Source organism: Pleurodeles waltl, chromosome 11, assembly GCF_031143425.1.
Source record: "Pleurodeles waltl isolate 20211129_DDA chromosome 11, aPleWal1.hap1.20221129, whole genome shotgun sequence".
NCBI lineage: Eukaryota > Metazoa > Chordata > Amphibia > Caudata > Salamandridae > Pleurodeles > Pleurodeles waltl.
This window is the reverse complement of record NC_090450.1, coordinates 591,286,204-591,311,762: the sequence shown is the minus strand read 5'-3', so window position 1 is coordinate 591,311,762 and position 25,559 is coordinate 591,286,204. Positions and strand designations below refer to the sequence as shown.

Here is a 25,559-nt window from a genome sequence, read left to right as displayed (position 1 = left end):
CACAGCTAGTTTCCTGAGATTACAGCGAACCCTTAGTTTATTGAGACCACTACTACCACCCCCGCAGATACTGGAGTATCCTTTTCCCCCCCAGCCTCAGTTCCCTGAGGTTCTCGTTGATTGTTAGTTCCCTTAGGCTTCTACTCAACCCTCAGTTCCCTCGGAGTTAGGTGTGTTGGCAGAGGTTTGTGTGCAGAAAGAAGAGCAGTGTTTGCATATCGGTACACTGGCAGAGCAGTGTGTGTACCTGATGTGCAGGCCAGGGTTGGGTAATGGGAGCAGAGTTGTGCATGCACGCAGGTGGGTGTGATGTTGTGGCACAGCTGCACGTGCACTGTGTGACCAGGTCGTTGTTGATCTACACTAGCTGAACTGTATGTCCAAGCCAGGGTTGAGGTGCACTGGAACAGCTGTGTGCACGGGGACACGTTTGTCGTGGTTCTCTTAGGTTGGCAGGGCCGTGCACCCACTGGATATGAGTATGCCAGGGTTACTGCACAATGACAAAACAAAATCGCTGTGGGGAAAGCTCGATGTGATAAAACATAGATACATTCTGATTAAAAAAAATAAAAAATAAAAAAGCCACATTAATAAAATAAGAATAGGAGAATGTTTAAAACTAGGGAGCAAGAGGTCTTCGTGTGTGGCATGAGGCCAATGTGAATTGATAAGCTTCTCTATCGTGGCTTGGGCCGCCCCTCTATAGGAAACGAGGCCCCTTTTTGCTAGGAGTGAGAGGCCTTCGAATGGGAAGGGAGCAGTATTTCTAGAAGTAAGGAGATTGTGTGGTATGGGAATTGAGAGGTTGCTCTTTGCTCTCCCTGGATCCTGAAAGAGTGATACCACCTTACCTATTATGCTAACTCCCTCCATAGCTAAAGCTCACGAGAGGTGTGCGCTCGGGGATATATGGAACAGGAGAAACTCTTCACTAGCCACCGCTTCCCCACACCAGGCCCCCACCCACACTCCAATGCCACCAGTGTTTTGTTCCTTAAGTATAACCTTTAATACTCACAAAGGTTCAGCTCCACATCAGTGGTTGGCAAGATTTAGCAAAGCATTGTTTTCATGTTTCATTCTCCCCTTTGTATTGAGCTGCAATTTATACTGTCTCGGCCACTTTGCGGCATCTTCTATCTGAAGGTTAATGAGCATCTTTTATGGTGATTTATGCTTCTGTTTAGGACTTCGTGAGATGCGGCCCACCTTTCTTCTCAAGACACTTTTCTGACATGGGAATAAAGCACATGACACCTGAGTAACTGATTTAGGTGCTTGAAGACAGAATGTGGATTCAGTACTTTTCACTTTAAAACTGGTGAGAGGGGCCCTCCTCACCCAGACCACAGAAGGGAGTGGAGCACGATTAGTGCTCTACTTCTGTGCCGAAGATGCCACATGGAATACCTTCTTCCTCCTGCGCCTGTTAATAAAATCTGGGACGCAAAGTCCTTTCCTGCAGCCTGGCTGCTTACATGAATTTTTATGTTGTTGTACAATCTCTCTGGTGCAGCACTAGGCCAGAAGCGTGGAACACTGTACCCAGTCCTTTCCACTGGCACCAGCCCAAGGCCTTCCTTGGAGCGGTGGGGATCTGAGGAGGTAGAATCTTTCAAAAGCAACTCCACAGTAGCCCTTGGTTTTGATTTGGCCTTGTTGGACTTCTGGCACAGGTTCATCGGGGCAGCACCATCTCAATTAGGGGGCGGAGCAGCCATGACATTTTCCCCTGTTCTTAAGGGCCCCCACGCTATCACTGCTAAATGTATCTACACCTCACAAAGACAGGACTTGGACTAAATGGAAAGGCGCTCAGATTATATCGACCTATTTGCCTGACCTATTTCTGAGATTCCTAGTTGGACTTTGTGTGAAAATGTGATTGAATTTCTGAGACCCCACCCCACGTGATGTCCATAGACCTCAACATCTAGGACAAGTCTAGATGTATGTTACTAAAAAATGATGATTCTTCTTTTGCTTTTACAGCTGAAACCTAGTCCTAAATGAAGGGTGTTGTGAATTAGTTGTGACTGTATAGTATTGTCTCCATCTGACCAAACTGTGTTTGAATGGAAATGTTCTTCGTTCTTTGTTTCCTAACAGGACTATGACATTGATATCGTTGCTGTGGTTAATGACACTGTGGGCACAATGATGACTTGCGGGTACGATGACCACAACTGTGAAATCGGACTCATTGTGGGTAAGCTACAGTGGACTTTGTTTTGAGTTGCTGTGCTCGAACGTGTAATTAGAAGAAACTCAAGAAAGACTTCTCATTTCATAATTGGATACAAACATTAAATTCACCTGACCAAATTAAACTTGAAAATTGAATGGGGTAGTTTATGGCTTGACTTGATCGTGATGGTGCTTGAAGCCTGTGAAAATGGCGTTTGGGCCTGGTCTGCTAGAAGGGGGTCCCCCACGCCAGAGGCTTAGTGTCTTCTTCCATTCACTCAGGACAACTAATGTTAAGTTCGCCTCTCCCAAAGGAGGCATTTCTTTAAGAGCTGCTCAACTACTTCTGGTCCTAGTTTAATCATGGAAGCTTTTAACCTTTGGCAAGCAATCTCGAAAATCTGATAAATGCAATGTGGCAGAGACCATTGTAAAGGCTGGCATTAGTTAGTATGACTTCTTAAACTGGGAGAACCCATGAACATATTCACTGAATACTTTTTCTAACTGGTATCCTGTGTTCCTCGTCCCTAAGTGGGAATTCCCTGATTTATAGCGCACTCTGTAACTTAATGTAGTGCTTCATTGGCTTTCTGTTCCACTGTAACATTATTTTAAACCGAAAACAATAGATCTGTAAAGAAAAAAATACCGCTTTGTTACAAAATTAAAACATTTTTGTGGTCTCTGTGTATTTTGATTAGCTGTTCAGTCTCTGATACTAGGTATAGACCAGTCCAGTCCGTTCTGTATCCATCAAAGGAGGCCTGTACTATGCATTCAATATGCGTTATGATATATGTTTATACTTAGCATAATGGTAACTGTGTAACATGCTTCATTATTTCATCTAGGAGGCCTAGTGACATCATAAACTGAGGTCAAAATGCTTGTGGCTAGGGCGAAGTGAGTTTGGAAAAGCTGTTTTCCTCAACTAGGAATTCGAATTTAAATGTTTAGGTTTTGTGCACATTTCATAGATAAATTGTTTATAAAACAGGGGTCAATAGTGGGGGCAAGAAGATTTATGTGATTCGAGGGCTGCTGCAGTGTTAATGCATAGTTATGAATTAATCACATACGTCACATGATTTCTAGTTTTCACCTAAATGTTTCTAGTTCAAATGGTTGAAAATAATGCTGCCAGAATATGTCCTGCATAATTTGCCTTTTTTTGCCACATAGGTTACATAATTTTATCACACAATTAGGCCCTATGTGGGCTCAAAATCCCAGTACCCCTGACAATGTTAAACCTTTGCAGAGTGGTTTTGGGCTCTCATTATGATGATGAAACTCGTAATTCCGAAAACACTGTGAAATATTTCCATATTTTACAGTTCCTGTGAAACGCAGGTTTTATACTGGCGTAGAATAAATATATTAATTATCATAATGCACCCCATTCTTTATAACGATTGCTGCTAAAGACAATAGGAATGTTTATAATTAGAGGCATTTCTGTTTTGAGCATGGACAGATTTTCTTTGAGATGATGATGTAGGCACCTACCATGGGTGAACCATTCCTTTGACCTGTATTTATTTGAATGGATGCCATTGCCTTCTTTGCTGCATATAAACAATACGTTATGTTACGTTTTCATCTGTGGGTGTGCACTGGGCTGTACTGTGCAGCTTGCACATTTCCTGGGGTGAAATCAGGCACAGTGGTGTAGGGAGTACTCATTGCGAAGAGTGGGGATGTAGAATGGAAGAGAATGGTGTGAAAATTGGGGAGTTGCTCAGACACCAGTCTTAAAATGTCCTTGTGCATCTCTGGTGGTTTGCTCCTTCTGTAGCTGTCAGAATGTACACCGTATATCTAAATTGAGAAGATTCATATTAGGAAAGTTGAGTAGTGCAAGGCAATTAACATGATGCCAGGGGAGCTCAAGAGTAATGCATCATCACCCCCACGCCCCATCCCAGTTCATGAGAAGAAGTTAAAAAGCAGGGCCCCCTCGTCAGATGTATCCCTGCAGCCACGTCTGGTGGAAGACATGCCCAAAACAATCATGTGAGGTTGTTCTAATCAGCTCAGTTAGCAAACCATTTGATTGTAGTACATTTAAGTTAGAGGTGTAATAAAGGAAATACAGAAGAATGCAATTATCCCTTTGTCTTACAGGTACTGGGTCCAATGCTTGCTACATGGAAGAGATGCGCCACATTGATCTAGTGGAAGGAGATGAGGGGCGTATGTGCATCAACATGGAATGGGGGGCATTTGGAGATGATGGTGCTCTTGAAGACATCAGAACAAATTTTGACCGGGAGATTGACATGGGGTCACTAAATCCAGGCAAACAATTGTAAGCAAAATGGTTTTCAATAGAATAATAGAATAGGTACATATATAATATAATATAATATAATATTATATATATATATATATATATATATATATATATATATATATATATATATATATGTTTTTTTTTTAAACCTACTGGTGGTTGCCAGTTTATAGTTAGGACCTAGTTTCTATACGAAACTCGTTTATTGCTTAGCTAATAACTTTGGTGCCGTTTGATGAATCTTCACAAAACGTTCAAAACTAGTTTGCCACTCTCTTCAGCTGCTGTCTGGAAAGTTAAAGGGTGATTCATCAAGTGTGGGGGGGGGGGGGAATTGGTGGGGTCGGCAGAGAAAAAAGGCAGCAGGGGTCCCGAAATGTTTTTTCCCATAGGGATTTTAAACAGGACTACAGTCTGAACCGTGGGACCGAATTACACCAAGTTTGGCACAAAACTACATTATGGTCCAGAAAGATATCTTTTTGTAATTTGGTCTAAATCTGTTCAGTACTTTTGGAGCTATACATAAATCTACAGATGCGGATCTACTCGTCGAGAGCAGTGTCGTGATTAGCTAGCCGCAACCTGAGAGAAGTTGCAGCTGCCATTTTCTGAATCGGGACATGGTTCTCTGCAGTAAGGGCGGTAAAAAAAGATTAAATTGAAAATAAGGGATCCGTATAGAGGTATCCAGGCCCCATCGGTCTGATGGAGGGGTCTGTGAGGGACCACTCATGGGGAAGACATTGCCCAAAAATCCACAGATCCTCCTCCGGTGCTCAGTACATCCCTCATGTGTATCTGTGATGGATCCGTGTATCCAGACCCCAAATAAAAATGCAAAACCACTCACAGACACACCCACTTACACACTCACTCACATACTGTCAAAACCATTACCACACCTAGTCACAGACCCACACAGCTACTCACACACCCACTTACACACCCACACACCCACTCACATACCCCCTTACACACACTCGCCATTACCACAACCAGCCATAGACCCACACAGCCACTCACACACCCACTCGCAAACCCATACAGCCACTCACACACCCACTCATACATGCACTCACCCACCCATAAGGCACTCAAACACCCACAAAACCACTCAGTCACTTGCACATGCACTCACACACACCTACTCACAGACCCACAAAACCACTACCACACCCAGTCAGACCTAAGCAGACACTCACACACCCACTCACTGACCCACATCTTGGGATTGGCTGCATGCAGGGAGTTAGCTGCTGCCAAAGGCTGTGCACATCATGCAGTTCCCTGAATGTAGGGAGGGTGCTGTGGCCAAAATCTTCACCACACTCTGCCAAAGGCCTGCACAGTGTGGGGTTGGCTACATGAAGGGGGTTGGCCTCAGGTCCTGACAGCAGGCTAGGTCCTGCGGCCACCCCCCTACCCCACACGGCCTAATTAAATATTACTTTACATTATAAGTAGATTCAGATTTTACGTGCACATAACCATAGAAATTCAGCTGTTCTAGTTATACTTATCCCAAGAAACTATAACTTGTGCCCTAAGGTAACTAGGACTCGTGCTCTCGCCATGCATTGCTAATTACCCAAATATTACATCAATCATTACATTTTCTATGACAACATTGATAATATCACTGCAACATTTGCAATAACATTATTGTTGAGAACTGTGCATACGGGTGCACAAGTTAATTTCTTGTCAAAAATATAACTAAATCTGAACCTAATTATAACGTCCTTGTAACATTTGTTTTTTTTTTTTCACTGAAATAAAATATATGTATAAAATATTTCATGCTTTTATTGCATGTTTAAGCTCTATAACTTTCACTGGTGCAGCTTGTCTCCTGTCTCTTGGCGCCTACTCAGAGTTTTGTCTCTCCTCTTGCTCAGTATTAATTTCCTGGGAAGATCTTTTAATGAGGAGATTCAGTCGATTCCTCTGCACTTTTTTTATATTCTACTCTCAAGTAAAGCATAGTTCAGCAATAGTTTCAAACCCATAGTGGTCAGGATAGTAAAGATGTGGGATTCAAATTGGAGAGCACATGAGGAGTGATTGGAAGAAAAAGGGGGGAAGAGAGGGTGGCAGAGAGGAAGAGGAGAATTTTCACTCCAAGAAAATAACTTATCTCCAAAGGATAGATGGTGACTGTTCCACAATCCAAGACACACAAATGTTCTTTAGTTTATAGTGAGCTTAGTAAGCATGAACCCCCTCCTAACCCTCACTGCTAATGTTCTCATGAGCAGTGAACCTGGACTCAGCCCCTAGGATAGGTATGGTAGTCCTCAGGCTCAGCACATCCTTAGCAGACTAGATGTTAAGATGCCGTTGTGCTTGCTGACACCCAAGTGCTGCACACTTTTATGCATTCTCAACACAGGCTTTCAGACTACAAGCAGAGAAACAGCAGAGCTTAGGTGGGCTGCTTCACCCTTAGTTAGCATTTCATAAGGTTGTGTTTGAAGGCAGTGTGCCTGAGGGAGGCAGCACTGATGCCCTAAGCTTGGCCTCAGCCGTGGAGGGTGACAGCTACACAGTGTGGCCTGTTATTGCATCTTCCCTCGGATGGGCTGAAAGCTCCTTTTAAGCCAAAGGGAAAAACCAGGGAACTTCCTTTTGAATAAGCATTATTTTGGTGTGGATATGCGTCTTGTTGGAACCACTGAAAAGTCATGCTAACTTCGAATATCATGTCAGCAATACAGTCCGCTGCAAGGGCCATCTTTGGCATTTCTATAAACGGAAGGCATGGTCATGCACTGACTGTTTAAAGAGATGTATTTCTCGGATGAGAGGATTTAGTAAAGCCTTGTGTATTTCACGACTGAGGTGTGCTCAGCCTTGAAACAGGCCTTCGGTCTGTGGGTTGGGCCTCACACAACAGACCCACTGAGTGAGGTTCAGCTATTCATAGACTGATTTAGAGGCCCACCTGCCCAGATAGCTAAACCAGATTTGAGCCACCTTTTTAGGTTGATCATAGCCGCACGCAATCGCTGCTTTTCCAACGTGTTGGTATCTAATTGGGCTTTTAACCACACCCATCACTTTAACTCATTTGTGGGCTTACCTTTCAAAAGTCCCTTGACATTGTTAAATGCTTTACGTTTATCCCTCCTTGAGGCTGTTTTGTTACCGCCTTGGGTACTGACCCTGTTACATGGATAATTGTACTTTTGACGATATGTTTGACTGCGAGCGAACTTCCTATTTCTTTTGTGTCTCCATTTCGTGCTTATGCTCCTGGTGGCTGTAGCATGTTGAATCAGCTTGGTAATATCAACTGATTTACTTTTTATGTTCAATTTATGTGGCAAGTCACGTTAGGAATTTACAATGGTAATAGCTCTAACTCGAGCAAATGCAAGACTCATTGCATTGCAAATGCTTGTCTATGTTGAGAGTGCTCTCTCCTGGCGGATAGATGGCATTCAGTGACCCACCAATGGCGAAACTACTATGGTGTTCCTGAGGCGCAGTCCCTAGGGCTGTTCACAGGACAGGGTAGCCGGAAAGGGTGTGAACATTGACTTGTGTTTACTGCCTTTGTCTCAAGGAGACGCATGCAGATTTTTATTAACAGTGGCTTTGATTGGTCACGCCAAAGAGGCAGTTTAATAGACCCAATGGAAATTAATACTACATTTTCCAATTTACTTTTTCAGTAATTTTGCTTCGTTTCTCCGTTCAAGTATTTTGATTGCTGATAAGTTTGAAAAAAAAAAAAAGGGTTGTGATTACAGCTTTGAAAAATGCACTATAACTTTTTAAGCTGTCGTGTACTCTACTTAGATATGGTCCTACATGTCAATAGTGCATAGGAATGGCTCAGGAAAACACCACTCATACAGGTTTTTGCCTCAAAAACAACAGGACCAATGTGTCAAAGAATTCCATCTGTCAAGTCGGAACAGAATTGAGAAAAATATTGAATTATGTAGTGTCTTCAATAATAGGACATGGACTGTACATACTTTCTAATTGCATTAAGGGCCAAGTGCACGTTCTGAAAAATCTTGAGAGGTATCCTGTATCCAAATAGTTGCACACTCCATACACCAATAGTCTGGGAAAGTCCAAGGCTGGAATTCTGGCATGCCCCTGAATTGTTATGGGTTGGTAGAGCTCCGTTGTAGTCAATGGATCCCCGTTGTTTGAATGTTTTACTAATCCATGTAAAATGATTATTCTCAAGACAGACAACTCTTATTTTTTTGCTGTACTAACCTGTGTTCGAATGCTAGAATAGATCTTTTGCTCTGTTTCGCAGGTTTGAGAAGATGATTAGTGGTATGTACATGGGAGAGCTGGTCCGACTCATTCTGGTAAAAATGGCGAAAGAAGACTTGCTCTTTGGTGGCAGAATCACGGCGGATCTTCTCACGACGGGGCACTTTGAGACAGAATTTGTGTCTGCCATTGAAAAGTAAGTGGGAAATTGAGATAGCCCTATATTTACAAAGTGACTGCTTCCATTTGTGGGGTGGTGGGGGCAACCCGCTTCCTACTCTGTGAGTACACAGATTAATGCTTTGACTAGGTCATAAGAGCGAACGTCATTATTTAGGAGGATGAGTGTTGTAGGTCTTGGCTCCTATTGGTACCTTTAGGAAGCACCACAACATATTGCTTTTTGGTTGCTTGATAATTGTAGGTGTCTCCCTAGCAGCAGGAGGGTGGGTGAACTGCATAAGCAGGGAGTGGCCACCAGTATGCAGAGTAAGTGTGATTAGGCAAGTCGATGGATGGGTGCCTACCAGAGACATTGGTTTCTTTGGGCAAAATAAAGGGGAAGGTGTAGGCTTCACCACTGGGAGATAGGATTGCCTCTCATCCTTGAGAGGCCTTTGTCTTCGAGTCCTAATCAACTGTTTGCCTTTTAAATTACCTTTAAAGGACTTCACTTGCCAGAAATCAATGAGTTCAGCGTCAGATCACTAGCCATCTGGCTCCTTTGAAACACACTCATGCAAGGAACTGCGCTTAACTATCCAGTGATCGGTATTACTTGTGTATATATACTACATGTTCTCTACCTGAATTTAGTGTGGTTCTCTCATTTGTTGTCAATGAATGTGTAATTTGTAGAATCAAAAGGCTGTTTTCTGCCCTTAGTACTGAATACTTATGACTCCTTAGTTACTTACAGGAAGGATTTGTTGAGTAAGGGCGCCTCCATTAGAATATGGAATTTCTCTCGGCCCTAGACCCGGTAATTTTCCAGGCACCTGATCAGAGAGGTTGCAAAGAAACACAATTTGATACCACGAATAGCATAAAAAGGTCTTTTGGACGAAGATGAAAACCTCAAGGTACAGTCATAAGCATCAATGGGCTGCCAAGGGTGGACGCTGGTACCCCTGGTGTGCCTTTTGGTATCTCCGGCACTGCTCCTGCTGCCCCTGGTCTTGACGTCACAAATGCAGCAGCAGAAACAAACTGTGCTCCTCCATCCCTCTTTACTTTTTAGGTCTGACTTGTTGTAATCTATCTGTGGGCTTTTAACCACACCCACCGCATGCCCATCACTATCACTCGTTTGTGGGCTTGCCTTTCAAAAATCCTTTGTTATCATTGGTAAATGCTTTATATTTGTCCCTCCTTGGGGAGCTTTTGTTACCGTCTTGGACACCGACCCTCTTACATGGATAATTGCACTTTTGCCGATATGTTTGACTGCAAACGAACTTCTTTTTCCTTTGGTGTTTCTCCTTCACACTCATGCTCCTGAATGCCGTGGCGCTTTGAATCTGCTCGTTTATATTAACTGTTTCACTTTTCATTTTCAATTTATATGTCAAGAAAAGTCCAGTTAGGAATTTACCACGCTAACAGCTCTAACTCGAGCAAACGCGAGACCCGCTGCATTGCAAATGTGTGTTGTGTTTTCCACTCCTTAGTCTTTCCTTAGCCTCTCAGCAGCACATAGGAGGTGGTTGAAGTGTTACCATCGGAATAAGGGGCAACTCTGATGTCATCAGCGGGTCACAGGGAGCAGCATGTAACATCTAGCAGTCCTAGCATTTTAGTGTTTGTGTCCATTGTTATGGCAGGCGGGGACAGACAGCTGCCCTCCGCTTCTTGATAATCTGTATGAGGGCCTTCATTGACACAACTGAGCACTACCTACCACAGAGTACCAAGCAGCCTGCCACACACGTAGCTGCCAGGAGGTCCAATGGTATGTGCAAGGACCTTCGTCTTGACTGTCTATCCTTCGCCACTGTGTATTCAGGGACTTGTAGCTTCACTGCTTCCAACGCCAGCAAGAATGTTCATCTTCAACGTGGAGCATCTTAGGACAGTTGAGTCCCTAGACAACTAGTCAGCGGGGCTCAGATCTTCCAGACTGGCTCATTCACATGTGTGCTAAACCTGAGTTGATGCTAAGAAGTTACCCCGGCCTACACGTTCTTGCACTGGCTTCTCATCTCGAGAAGAATCCCCTTCAAAGCTCTCTGCATTGTCCAAAGAGCGACCCTGGCACAGGGATCTATCCTTTGCTCTCAAAACTCAGATTCTCCTGCTAGAAGAGGAATGTCAGACCTGCAAAGGTCCGCTCTCGATTTGGTCCCCTTTCGAAAGGATGCTTAGAGGCACCTTTGTGTAGAACTATAAAATATAAATGCCCTGGAGCAGCGCTTCCAGATGAATGCGGGGTAGTCGGCAATCACACATAATTATGAAAAGCAGCAAAGACCTTGCGTTTCCCTAGCTGGCCGCAAACTACAACATGCACTAATTGGATTACGGAAACTGTGACCTGGTGTCCAATCCTTTGTATCTCGCATTCAACCGGTGCCGGCTTTAGAATTAGAGGCACCCGCTGCAAGAATCTGTTATTCCCCAATAACCTCCATCTCCACCCATTCCTTCTCTACCTCTTAACAGTAGTGCCACCTATATCTCCACAGTCCCTTCCGCACATGCATTTTTGTTTTCATAGCGCTACTCATACCAAACTTAGGGTGTCAGAGCACTTTACCGGCCCATTTAAAGCACTGGTGTGCATGATGTACTGTCCGGTACTGAGTACCGGCACTTTTTATTTTGAGAGGGGGAGTACTGCCCTTCGCAAGATAAACGTAATACTTTTCATTGGGGAGTACCGTCACTTCTTAGAAGCAAGCAGGTACTCTGACACAGAGTACCCGCACTTATATGTTTCCATTTCAAACACTGATGCACACGTTGTACAGAGGCAATGAATCTGACTTGTGTAACTCAGGCTATGGGAAATGTTACACGAAACAATGAGGAATACCGTTCTAATATATGCATTATGGTGCACGTTTTTTGCAGTATGCATTTTAACCCTCTGCGCTACTTTATGATGAGTCAAAACTGCCACAAAACTTAATCTCTCTCCAGCAGAAGACATTAATCGCCTAAGTTATCTTGGCATTTTTATTGTTGTATGAAAACTTCTGGACATGCAAGGAAACAGCAGGTGCTTTTAAAATCAAAATGTATTTTTAACCGCAGCGGCTCTCCCAAGGTCTGCGCCAGTAGCGACTGCACCGTCGCTCCTCCCTAAAGCCGGCCCTGACTCCCACACAATAATGGTCTGCTATATGACCGGAGCTCGCTTGTTCTCTGTTAAACGCCTGCAATGCATGCCTTCGTAAAGGGTTAGCTTGCTGGGTGGGCACTGAACTGTGTGCGTTGACTGCCCTCTACTGTCTCCAGTTAGTAAATATAGCTCAACGCATTTTAAACTGCTTTATTCACAGTAGTAAATAAAACAAGCATTTTCAATGCAATGGGTGTCGCATTTGCTCGCGTTAGAGCTATTACTATTGTAAACTCCTAACTGGACTTTTCTTGCCACACAAATTAAAAGAAAAAAAAACGCAGCGCGATTGTGCTGCCTGGAAAATAAACAGATAAGTAGTCCAGAAACCATGCTGAAAACATTGAGCCTCGTATGTATTTAGTAGTTTACCGGTGCTGGTTAGGTGGGCTAAACACCAAAAAAGACATGACGTATGCATGCCTTTCACAAATGAAAGCAAGCAGATTTTAAAAGGCAAGCTCACGAACCAATGAAAGTGACTGACGTGACAGGGGGGTGGTTGGAAGCCCAAAGAGAGATTACAGCATTGGACGGAGCGCTTTGCGCTCGCCCATAAAAAAGCTTGAATGGTGGATGAGTTCACTTTAGCCCCTCCTGTTTGCACGGTACAGTGGAAGCTACTACTTTCACATGAAGCCCAAACCTCAGTTGACTAACACTAGTTTCTCTCACGCAGGCTGTTTGTAATTCAGTTGTGCAGCTGTCTGCATCCTTCATATTTAAAAAGTATGTAGACATTAAACTATTTTAAACAAAAATTGGCTGCACAGTGCTGAACCATGGATCACCCCTGACTAAACAAAAACAAGCATTTGTAATGCAGCCTGTCTCCCATTTGCTTGAGTTAGAGCTATTAGCGCTGTAAACTCCTAACCGGATTTTTCTTGCCACATAAATTGAAAGAAAAAAAAAAAAGAGCGCGATCAAGCTATGTAAAACCCACTGCGAAATTTAAAAAGAGAAAAACAAGTGCGATCGTGCTATGTAAAACCCTGCTGTAGGAAAGTAGAATCTTTTTAGCCTGGGTACCCCCACTTTTGGCCTTTTTGTCAGTGTTTGACTGTGTCTACTGGGATCCTGCTAATCAGGACCTGTGAGAAAGTAGCCTCTTTCTAGCCTTGTTACCCCCACTTTTGGCCTGTTTGTGAGTGTATGTCAGGGTGTTTTCACTGTCTCACTGGGATCCTGCTAGCCAGGGCCCAGTGCTCATAGTGAAGACCCTATGTTTTCAGTATGTTTGTTATGTGTCACTGGGACCCTGCTAGTCAGGACCCCAGTGCCCATAAGTTTGTGGCCTCCATGTATGTGTTCCCTGTGTAGTGCCGAACTGTCTCACTGAGGCTCTGCTAACCAGAACCTCAGTGGCTATGCTCTCTCTTTACAAATTGTCACTAACAGGCTAGTGACCAATTTTACCAATTTACATTGGCTTACTGGAACACCCTTATAATTCCCTAGTATATGGTACTGAGGTACCCAGGGTATTGGGGTTCCAGAAGATCCCTATGGGCTGCAGCATTTCTTTTGCCACCCATAGGGAGCTCTGACAATTCTTACACAGGCCTGCCACTGCAGCCTGAGTGAAATAACGTCCACGTTATTTCACAGCCATTTTACACTGCACTTAAGTAACTTATAAGTCACCTATATGTCTAACCTTTACCTGGTAAAGGTTGGGTGCTAAGTTACTTAGTGTGTGGGCACCCTGGCACTAGCCAAGGTGCCCCCACATTGTTCAGGGCCAATTCCCCGGACTTTGTGAGTGCGGGGACACCATTACACGCGTGCACTACATATAGGTCACTACCTATATGTAGATTCACAATGGTAACTCAGAATATGGCCATGTAACATGTCTATGATCATGGAATTGCCCCCTCTATGCCATCCTGGCATAGTTGGCACAATCCCATGATCCCAGTGGTCTGTAGCACAGACCCTGGTACTGCCAAACTGCCTTTCACGGGGTTTCACTGCAGCTGCTGCTGCTGCCAACCCCTCAGACAGGTTTCTACCTTCCTGGGGTCCAGCCAGGCTTGGCCCAGGATGGCAGAACAAAGGACTTCCTCTGAGAGAGGGTGTTACACCCTCTCCCTTTGGACAAGGGTGTGAAGGCAGGGGAGGAGTAGCCTCCCCCAGCCTCTGGAAATGCTTTCATGGGCACACATGGTGCCCATTTCTGCATAAGCCAGTCTACACTGATTCAGGGACCCCTTAGTCCTGCTCTGGCGCGAAACTGAACAAAGGAAAGGGGAGTGACCACTCCCCTGACCGGTACCTCCCCTGGGAGGTGCCCAGAGCTCCTCCAGTGTGCTCCAGACCTCTGCCATCTTGGAAACAGAGGTGCTGCTGGCACACCGGACTGCTCTGAGTGGCCAGTGCCAGCAGGTGACGTCAGAGACTCCGTCTGATAGGCTCCTTCAGGTGTTGTTAGCCTATCCTCTCTCCTAGGTAGCCAAACCCTCTATTCTGGCTATTTAGGGTCTCTGTCTCTGGGGATTCCTTAGATAACGAATGCAAGAGCTCATCCGAGTTCCTCTGCATCTCTCTCTTCACCTTCTGCCAAGGAATTGACTGCTGACCGCGCTGGAAGCCTGCAAAACTGCAACAAAGTAGCGAAGACGACTACTGCAACTCTGTAACGCTGATCCTGCCGCCTTCTCAACTGTTTTCCTGGTGGTGCATGCTGTGGGGGTAGTCTGCCTCCTCTCTGCACTAGAAGCTCCGAAGAAATCTCCCGTGGGTCGACGGAATCGTCCCCCTGCAACCGCAGGCACCAAAGAACTGCATCACCGGTACCCTGGGTCTCCTCTCAGCACGATGAGCGAGGTCCCTTGAATCCAGCAACTGTCCAAGTGACTCCCACAGTCCAGTGACTCTTCAGTCCAAGTTTGGTGGAGGTAAGTCCTTGCCTCACCACGCCAGACTGCATTGCTGGGAACCGCGACTTTTGCAGCTACTCCGGCCTCCGTGCACTTCCGGCGGAAATCCTTTGTGCACAGTCCAGCCTGGGTCCACGGCACTCTAACCTGCATTGCACGACCTCCTAAATTGTCCTCCGGCGGCGTGGGACTCCTTTGTGCAACTTCGGGTGAGCACCGTTTCACTCTACTTCGTAGTGCCTGTTCTGGCACTTCTGCGGGTGCTGCCTGCTTCTGAGAGAGCTCCTTGTCTTGCTCGACGCCCCCTCTGTCCCCAGACGCAATTGGCGACATCCTGGTCCCTCCTGGGCCACAGCAACATCCAAAAACCCTAACCGCACGATTTGCAGCTAGCAAGGCTTGTTGGTGGTCTTTCTTCAGGAAAACACTTCTGCACGACTCTCCACGGCGTGGGGGATCCATCCTCCAAAGGGGAAGTCTCTAGCCCTTGTCGTTCCTGCAGAACCTTCAGCTTCTACTGTCCAGTAGCAGCTTCTTTGCATCCACAGCTGGCATTTCCTGGGCATCTGCCCATCTCCGACTTGCTTGTGACTTTTGGACTTGGTCCCCTTGTTTCACAGGTACCCTCGACTGGAAATCCATCGTTGTTGCATTGCTGGTTTGTGTCTTTCCTGCAGAATTCCCCTATCACGACTTTTCTATGTCCTTTGGGGAACTTTAGTGCACTTTGCACTCACTTTTCAGGGTCTTGGGGTGGGCTATTTTTCTAACCCTTACTATTTTCTAATAGTCCCAGCGACCCTTTACAAAGTCACATAGGTTTGGGGTCCATTCGTGGTTCGCATTCCACTTCTAGAGTATATGGTTTGTGTTGCCCCTATCCCTATGTGTCCCCATTGCATCCTATTGTGACTATACATTGTTTGCACTGTTTTCTAATACTATTACTGCATATGTTGGCATTTGTGTACATATATCTTGTGTATATTTACTATCCTCATACTGAGGCTACTCACTGAGATACTTTTGGCATATTGTCATAAAAATAAAGTACCTTTATTTTTAGTATATCTGTGTATTGTGTTTTCTTATGATATTGTGCATATGACACTTGTGGTACTGTAGGAGCTTCACTTGTCTCCTAGTTCAGCCTAAGCTGCTCTGCTAAGCTACCATTATCTATCAGCCTATGCTGCTAGACACCCTATACACTAATAAGGGATAACTGGGCCTGGTGCAAGGTGCAAGTACCCCTTGGTACTCACTACAAGCCAGTCCAGCCTCCTACAAATGGTAACTCCGAACATGGCCATGTAACATGTCTAAGATCATGGAATTGTCACCCCAATGCCATTCTGGCTTTGGGGAGACAATTCCATGATCCCCCGGGTCTCTAGCACAGACCCGGGTACTGCCAAACTACCTTTCCCGGGGTTTCACTGCAGCTGCTGCTGCTGCCAACCCCTCAGACAGGTTTCTGCCCTCCTGGGGTCCAGCCAGGCTTGGCCCAGGAAGGCAGAACAAAGGACTTCCTCGGAGAGAGAGTGCTACACCCTCTCCCTTTGGAAAGAGGTGGCAGGGCTGGGGAGGAGTAGCCTCCCCCAGCCTCTGGAAATGCTTTGATGGGCACAGATGGTGCCCATCTCTGCATAAGCCAGTCTACACCGGTTCAGGGATCCCCCAGCCCTGCTCTGGCGCGAAACTGGACAAAGGAATGGGGAGTGACCACTCCCCTGACCTGCACCTCCCCTGGGAGGTGCCCAGAGCTCCTCCAGTGTGCTCCAGACCTCTGCCATCTTGGAAACAGAGGTGCTGCTGGCACACTGGACTGCTCTGAGTGGCCAGGGCCAGCAGGTGACGTCAGAGACTCCTTCTGATAGGCTCTTACCTGTGTTGCTAGCCTATCCTCCTTCCTAAGTAGCCAAACCTCCTTTTCTGGCTATTTAGGGTCTCTGCTTTGGGGAATTCTTTAGATAACGAATGCAAGAGCTCATCAGAGTTCCTCTGCATCTCTCTCTTCACCTTCTGCCAAGGAATCGACGCTGACTGCTCTGGACGCCTGCAAAACCGAAACAAAGTAGCAAAGACGACTACTGCAACCTTTTATCGCTGATCCTGCAGCCTTCTCGACTGTTTTCCTGGTGGTGCATGCTGTGGGGGTAGTCTGCCTCCTCTCTGCAATAGAAGGTCCGAAGAAATCTCCCGTGGGTCAACGGAATCTTCCCCCTGCAACCGCAGGAACCGAAAGACTGCATCACCGGTCCTCTGGGTCCCCTCTCAGCATGACGAGTGTGGTCCCTTGAACTCAGCAACTCTGTCCAAGTGACTCCCACAGTCCAGCGACTCTTCAGTCCAAGTTTGGTGGAGGTAAGTCCTTGCCTTCCCACGCTAGACTGCATTGCTGGGTACCGCGTGATTTACAGCTGCTCCGGCTCCTGTGCACTCTTCCAGGATTTCCTTTGTGCACAGCCAAGCCTGCGTCCCGACACTCTAACCTGCAGTGCACGACCTCCTGAGTTGTCCTCCGGCATCGTGGGACCTTCTTTTGTGACTTCGGGTGAGCTCCGGTTCACTCTTCTTCGTAGTGCCTGTTCCGGCACTTCTGCGGGTGCTGCTTGCTTCTGAGTGGGCTCCTTGTCTTGCTGGGCGCCCCCTCTGTCTCCTCACGCAATTGGCGACATCCTGGTCCCTCCTAGGCCACAGCAGCATCCAAAAACCCTAACTGCGACCCTTGCAGCTAGCAAGGCTTGTTTGCGGTCTTTCTGCGTGGAAACACCTCTGCAAGCTTCTTCACGACGTGGGACATCCATCCTCCAAAGGGGAAGTTCCTAGGCCTCTTCGTTCTTGCAGAATCCACAGCTTCTACCATCCGGTGGCAGCTTCTTTGCACCCTCAGCTGGCATTTCTTGGGCATCTGCCCACTCACGACTTGAGTGTGACTCTTGGACTTGGTCCCCTTGTTCCACAGGTACTCTCGTCTGGAAATCCATCATTTTTGCATTGCTGGTGTTGGTCCTCCTTGCAGAATTCCCCTATCACGACTTCTGTGCTCCCTGGGGAACTTAGGTGCACTTTACACCCACTTTTCAGGGTCTTGGGGTGGGCTATTTTTCTAACCCTCACTGTTTTCTTACAGTCCCAGCGACCCTCTACAAGCTCACATAGGTTTGGGGTCCATACGTTATTCGCATTCCACTTTTGGAGTATATGGTTTGTGTTGCCCCTATACCTATGTGCTCTCATTGCAATCTATTGTGACTGTACATTGCTTGCATTGCTTTCTATTTGCTATTACTGCATAATGTTGGTATTGTGTACATATATCTTGTGTATATTTGCTATCCTCATACTGAGGGTACTCACTGAGATACTTTTGGCATATTGTCATAAAAATAAAGTACCTTTATTTTTAGTATATCTGTGTATTGTGTTTTCTTATGATATTGTGCATATGACACCAGTGGTATAGTAGGAGCTTTACACGTCTCCCAGTTCAGCCTAAGCTGCTCTGCTAAGCTACCTTTTCTATCAGCCTAAGCTGCTAGACACCTCTTCTACACTAATCAGGGATAACTGGACCTGGTGCAGAGTGTAAGTACCCCTTGGTACCACTACAAACCAGGCCAACCTCCTACACTGACCAATCCCCCTTTCAGGGCTATTTAGGGTCTATCCTTAGGGTGGTTCTTCAGATTTGGTTTGAAAGACTCCAGCAGGAATCCTCTACATCCCCTACTTCACCTTTTCACCAAAGGAACTGGATATGGACCTTTCAGGAACTGTACAAACTGCAACAAAGAAGCAAAGGCGACTTCTGCGACATTGTATCTTCAGCACCTGCCTGCAACTGTCTTCAGCCTGCACCAGCAACTGCAACTGTCTTCAGCCTGCACCAGAAGAGCGAAGGAGTAACTCCCCTGCTTCAGCAGGCACCTCTCTGCATCGACAACTGGCTTAGTGGATCCCCTCTCCTGACAAGCTGTGTGGATCCTGTTCACGGGTGGTGGTCTGAAGTGGTATATCTACACAAAAGGAGAGCAATGGGAGTGTAGCTAGCCCACACCGCCTCCCTATAGAAATTATATCATCACTAATGGTGTGGGGTAGTAGAAACTGAAGGTAAGACTATGTCAGTCTTCTTTCCAGTGGTGTTAATAAGGTCACTATAGATCCTCAGGTCGGGAAGTCATAGTTGGAATATGTCCAAGCTAGGGGGTGCTGTGTTGTCCTACAGGGGGATAGGGGGTTTCCCTTACGGACTAGGTGGTCTCACACACATAATAGTGTCTTGCTTCATCATATGACCACCTAGCCCCACCCAAGTAAGATGATACTACTTGGGCGGACTCCACCTCGTGGTTAAAAGAACCAGAGGGAGTGCTGAAATTAAACTGGCTGGATAGTTACATTGATCCAGAAGGGGTGAATACTAAAATTACCAAACATGTCGCCAGTAGCTTCTGCTAATTTTAATAAAGGTGCATGCTGGTAAGACTAAAACTAAGGGGGAAAGGCTCGTTGGAGAATAATGTCTCTTGGAGTCTAAAAGAAAAAATGGATGACCAACATGTTTCTGCCCTCACTAAGTGCTGGTAGGTCAGGGGCATTCGTCAGGGTCGGAGCACACGCAGTAAGTGGGGTGCTCAAAAGGTGAAAAATGTGTATGGCCTACCTGAACGGGTAGTTCACGGTGGGGTAGGCCTGTAGTAGATATGAATAAATACATCAGTAGATCAGCCACTATTAGTTCAGAAGAATTATGGGGTGAAAAAATCGTGGCACACCACTGCAAAACACACAGCAAATTGTGAACAAAATGTGCCAGGCACTCACACACACATGCAAAGGTGACTTACCCCAGGGTCGGGGGCAATCTGCCTCTGGTCTGGCTAGTGCCGGGAGGGGGGGGGGGGTTTCCCTTGTAGTCCCACTCTGGGGAGATAGGGGGTTATAGCAGGGATACAGGTGGGGGGTCATAAAATGAAGAAAGGATGCACAAGACTAAAGGGAAAAAGTAAACCATGAACAGGAAATACAGAAAAGAACCAAGCTTAAACCAGGGGAGAGGCACATGGGAAAAGTGAAAAAAGGAAGAAGAAAAAGGGAAGAGAAAAGAGGTTAGAAGGGGAGCGAAGGGCTGCAACAGGGAGGGGAAACAGGGAATAAAAAGGAAAAAAAGGAAAAAGGCCCCAAGAGGCCACACTTACCACTCCAAAGGGAATACCAAGGGGGGGTACCTACATGCCGGAGCCAGGCCGCTCTGGTGCTGACTGCATGGTTGGTCTGGAATAAATGTGGACCAAAAGCCAATCGGCGGGGGGCTCCGGGCAGAATCCAATTAAGAAAATGTCAGGTGTATCGGGCGTCCTAATTACGGGACCACGCCCTGAATCCGGCCGCACCCCCTCGGGGGTTGTGCCGGTGTGCAAAGATCGAATTGTCCACTCGCTCGTGGAATGTGACCGTCAGTGTTCAACCCGCGGGACCGTTGTGGTATAAAGGCCCGCGGGGTTGATCGTGCCAAGAACTAAAAAATGAAGTAAAGGAGTAACGTGCTGGAGATGAGCGCTTCCACCGCGATGCGGGTTGCAAACGCGGCGAGCGCCCTGTGATGACGCGTCGCGGGAAGCGCAGCGCATCCTATAGGCACACGGGACTCTGGGAATTAGAGTCCCGTGGTGCAAGTATACGTCGTCCGACTCGGACAACAGGGAACACGGGGGGAACAGGAGGGGGAGAAAAAGGAAGGGAGAAGGGGAAGAAGAGGGGAGGGGGGGAAAAAAGGCATATAAGAAAAAAGGGGGGGTGGGTGGAAAAAGAGGGTGAAAGGCAGAAGAGAAGAGAAAAGAGAGGAGGAGAGGGAGACTAAGCAGACAAAAGGAAGAGGCATAGGGGGGAAAGGAAAGAAGACAAAAGATGGAAGGCCTACACAGGCCTATTCAGGAAAATAGAAGACAGATAGAAAAAGAGGGGGAAACAGTGGGGGGCTGGGGGGAAAAAAAACCCGGGCAGAGGAGGAGGGAAGACTGATGATAGGGGAGAGAAAAAGGGGGGAGCAGGGGGAAGCTGGAGCCTGGATGCCGATGTACAGATAAAGAAAAGAAAAGGTATGAGAGATGAGGGACAATAGCTTCAATAGCAGGGGTTATGAGAATAACTCTGAAAAGGATGGATGCTACCCCGGTCAACGATAGTGACAAGGGGTATTGGTAGTGAGACCCCCGGTGGGACTTTAGGAGGAATCTCACATGGGAAAAGGTCGCCATGGTCTTAGTTCTCATCTTAGGGCTGACCACTGTATATTATCGTTCAATCCTCTAGTGTCCGTTTGCAACCTCCATATCCACCTTTGTTCATACAATAAAAGTTTTTGTGTGGCATTAGTTGCTGTTGATTTAAGTTGGTCCAATACTACCCATTGCATGTGATCAGGATGGTGATTGCTGGAAACATAATGCTCGGTGAGTCTTGTGGCATCTCTCTTGCATCGGATGGTGCTCCTATGCTCGCAGATGCGTGTACCCACTCTTCTTGTCGTCATCCCAATGTATCTTTTATTACAGGGGCATGTGATCATATACACCACGTTTCTGCTGTTGCAGTTCGTAAGTTGTCTAAGTTCCCAGGGTGTCCGTAGTCCCACATCAAGTGTAAGGGTTTTTTTGGTAAATGCGCAGACACTGCAGCACGGAAAGTGGCCTTTCGCGGGAGGTCTGAAGTGGTCCCAATGGTCCTGACGTCCTACTGTCTAACTTTGGTGGAGGTAAGACCTTGCATCCCCACGCAAGACCGTACCCCTGTGCACAGCGTGTTATGCAGTTGCCAAGTCTTGTTAGCATCCTTCCATGAAGTTTTTCATGCACCGTGCAGATCTGGCGCCCAGCACTCTATCCTGTGACACACATCTTCCGGAGTGGTTCCCCGGCAGCGTGGGATCCTTTGTTATAGTGCTGCGTAGGCCTCCTTTTGCACCTTCTTTGTCCACGTGCTTTGGGACTCCTGTGTGCACTGCCTGGTCTTCTGTGGGCTCTCTGAGGTGCTGAGAGCCTCCTCTGACTCCTCCTCCTGGGTAGAATCCAGGTCCCTCCTGGTCCCAGGCAGCGCCATTTCCACTAACCGCGAGCTTTGCGTGTGCCAAGGCTTGTTGGTGGACTCCAGCAATGCAAAGACTGCAACACCCCATCCGGCATGGGACATCTGCACAAACCAGGAACCCGAATCAGTCTTCTTGGGTGCAGTACTGACTGTTCTTCCTCACCGGTGGTTCTTCTTTTGCACCTTCTTCCCGGTTATTGGGGGCTCCTGTTCTCCGTGGACTCTTCTATGCTTCTTGGACTTGGTCCCCTTCTTCCACAGGTCTTCAGGTCCAGGAATCCACTGTTGGTGTCTTGCAGTCTTTTCTGGTTCTTGCATTTTTTTTCCCCATTGTTTCTGTGTGTTCTATGAAAGTTATTGTGTTTTACATATGTTTTCCTGGGGTCTGGGGTGGGTTCTAGTTCTTACCTTTGGTGTTTTCTAGTACTCCCACTGACCTTCTACACTACACTTGCCTAGGTGGAAAACCGTCATTCGCATTTCCCTTTCTTAGTATATGGTTTGTGTTCCGTCTCTGCCCATTTATAACTTTTGTGATTTTTCACTAATTGCACTGTTTTTGTGCCTGCTTCTGCATACTAATGTATATATTTTGTGTATTACTTACCTCCTAAGGGAGTATAGTCTGTATGGTATTTTGGGCATTTGTGTCACTAAAATCAAGTACCTTACACTGAGTATTTTCTTTCATGTAAGTGCGTATTGTGTGACTACATTGGTATTGTCTCAGCTTTGCATGTCTCCTAGATAAGCCTTTGCTGCTCAGCTACAGCTTCCTCTAGAGAGTCTGGCTTCTAGAAATTGCCTACTTTTCACTAATAATGGATAACTGGACCTGGTATAAGGTGTAAGTACCGTAGGTACTTACTACTAACCAGGCCTGCCTCCTAAACCTGCACGATCACGCTGCTTGGAAAATAAAAAGATTAAGTAGTGCAGAAACCAGGCTGAAAACGTGGAGCCTCGTATGTTTTCAATAGTTTACCGGTGCTGTACCGGCAAAGGCATGACGTATGCATGCCTTTAACTTTAGAAAGCAAGCAGATTTTAAAAGGAAAGTCCACGAACTATGAAATGAAAGTGATAACCGTGACATGGGCATGGTTAAAAGCCCAAAGGGAGATTACAATAGGGACGGAGCGCTTGTGCGCTCGACCCTAAAAACATACAATCGTGTTGAAACCAGGACCTCCGAGCTGCCAAGTTTCCCAGGGCCACGAGTGATGCGCTGCTCCAGATCAGGTTTTCTCTTTAAATTCTGGGAATTGTAGTCTTGTTCATTCCTTTATAAAACAGGACTACGAATTCCGTAACTCAAGGAAAAAAAACCCTGGACTGTAGCAGTACATTAAGCATGGACTAGGGAAACTTGGCAGCTGTGTGACTAGTAATCCAAGCCATTCCCCAGTAAACCCGAGCCAAGGTTGCCAAACATGTTGAGGTCCAAACATGCCATGATAATCAATGATGTTTTAGTCCGAGGTTTCACAGGTTTTGACAGTCCATTCTTTTGGCAGTCACAAGATATTAAAAGTGGTTGTTTTGAACCTTGACAGGAAGATCTCCCATTTCGAAAGGTGCTCTTTCCAGCATACTGAACGTGACGTCCTATGCAAAGCCACTCCAGCCCATTGCAGTCGTGGTAGTGTGATGTATTGCTTATTTTTAGGCAGGGCTGAGGTAGAACTCTTGAATTGATACTTTATTTTCTTTTTACCTGAGGAGAAATGCCTGTGAACGGGCCTTGCTATTCCACTCTTCGTCAAGGGTAAAGTAGCTATTCCGAGGTGGGGCCAGGGAAGCCTTTTATTCCACCGGTCGTTTCCCTGGTGGGCTGGACCCCTTAAAAGGCAGACTTCGAACGCCCAGAACTGTTCTTGGTGTTTTCACTAGCTCCCAGTCATTAATTTCAGCAGACACAAGGAAGATTCAAGATGGAGATAAAGATAAGGAGTGAGAGTGAAGGTAGAGGGAAAGCGATCAGAAAGAGAGGAGAGGGGATGGACGGATGGATTGAAAAAGATTGTGTGAGATAATGAAGGGAGCTGGGCTGGTTTGAGCACTTTGGCCAAGGATGCTGCCCTGTTGCAGGTATCCCACCTTTAAAATGAACGAACGCAATACTTGATAGTCTTGAATGTAGTAGTTTTGAAATGTTGGCATCGGAAGTGACTCACCAATTAGATTTTGTCACATAAATTACTTTTCATAAGATATTTTGCTGATTCCTTACATGCATGAATTCTTGTTTCTGTACCCTTTTTTGTGTTAATTCATTAAACTTGTATTAAACATTTGTTTTGGGTTAGTGTTGGAGGTGGCATGTTCTGGTTGGCTTTGGCAAGGCCCCAGCCAGGTAGAATCCTGCCACTCCCATCAGGGAAGGGTAATTACACTCACTAGTATAACCTGCGCTCACCCTGGGGTAGCTTGGCACAGAGCAATCAGGCTTATTACAGAGGCATTGTATAAAGCAAGGGCACAACACTACCCCACTATAACCAAGCTGTGCAGCATAAATGGGACTTCACAAACTGTGTAGGTATATAAAAATTGTATTCAACACCCACATTGTCAACACAGCATGAGTATCATGGAAATCTGGACATAAATCATGTTTAGCAATAGAGTTCACAATAACAACGACAGTATGTACAAGTGAAAAACCAATGCTTTCCCTCCCCGCACCCTCATGCAGTGGCAAACTTTGTCAGCCCAAGACCCACCTTAGAGTTTACCAACTTTGATATAACACTTAAATTCAGGTTGCACTGTGGTTTCCAACAAGGGTTGTAACACTTCCACATAGGACTGCAGCTTAGGCCGCACTAGTAAATTGTAAAGTACGAGACCAGCAACACCACAATGCTGTCCTTGCTTTCACTCGCACATTCATTGCAGGGCAGTGCCACAGGTATCAGTCGGCTCATGCACACACATGCTCATACGCACACGCTCCCTGCACCCTAAAGCGGTGTCCTGATATTCAGCTAGTGGATGCCACTGTGTTTGCAAGCACTCTGGGTCCTAAACCGTCCTCCACCCACCCACCAAACAACTCTGGCTATCCCGCCCCGCCCCACCCCACCCCACCCCATAGATTGAGTCAACCTTCTCCCAGATACTAGACTGGTCGCTGCCCTAGTCACACTACGCAGTGTCCCTGGGAACAAAATGGGAAAAGGGGCGAGGAAGGACAACAGCTGATCTGGCAACAATTATCAAGGAGAAGGTTGGGCTCCTAGTCGGAAGTTCACTCCGAGGTCTGCAACACACAGGGGGAGAGTCAGTGGGGCTGCCTGTTAGCAACCGCAGCGCCCATTTCACCAGGCCTTAATCATTACAACTTATTTATCAATTTCAGCACCTCCGGAACAGAGGTGCACCATCGGGGCATGTTAGCTTGCATCGCCCTCAACAATTTCGGTTGCACACAATGAGTTACTAGGTCCGCACCCCCTTAACAAGGTGCCGCCATGTGCACAAAGACTTGCGTTGCACC

The 25,559-nt window shown here is 46.3% G+C and overlaps 1 protein-coding gene across 1 annotated transcript in view; it reads left to right on the top strand.

The window, feature by feature from the left end:
* Positions 1–25,559, top strand: part of HK2 (hexokinase 2) — a 155,770-nt gene that overhangs the window by 46,778 nt on the left and 83,433 nt on the right. Inside the window, exons 6-8 of the mRNA XM_069214099.1 lie at positions 2,113–2,212; positions 4,321–4,504; positions 8,775–8,930. Coding sequence (XP_069070200.1) covers positions 2,113–2,212; positions 4,321–4,504; positions 8,775–8,930 — 440 coding nt within the window. The remainder of the gene's footprint in view (positions 1–2,112; positions 2,213–4,320; positions 4,505–8,774; positions 8,931–25,559) is intronic.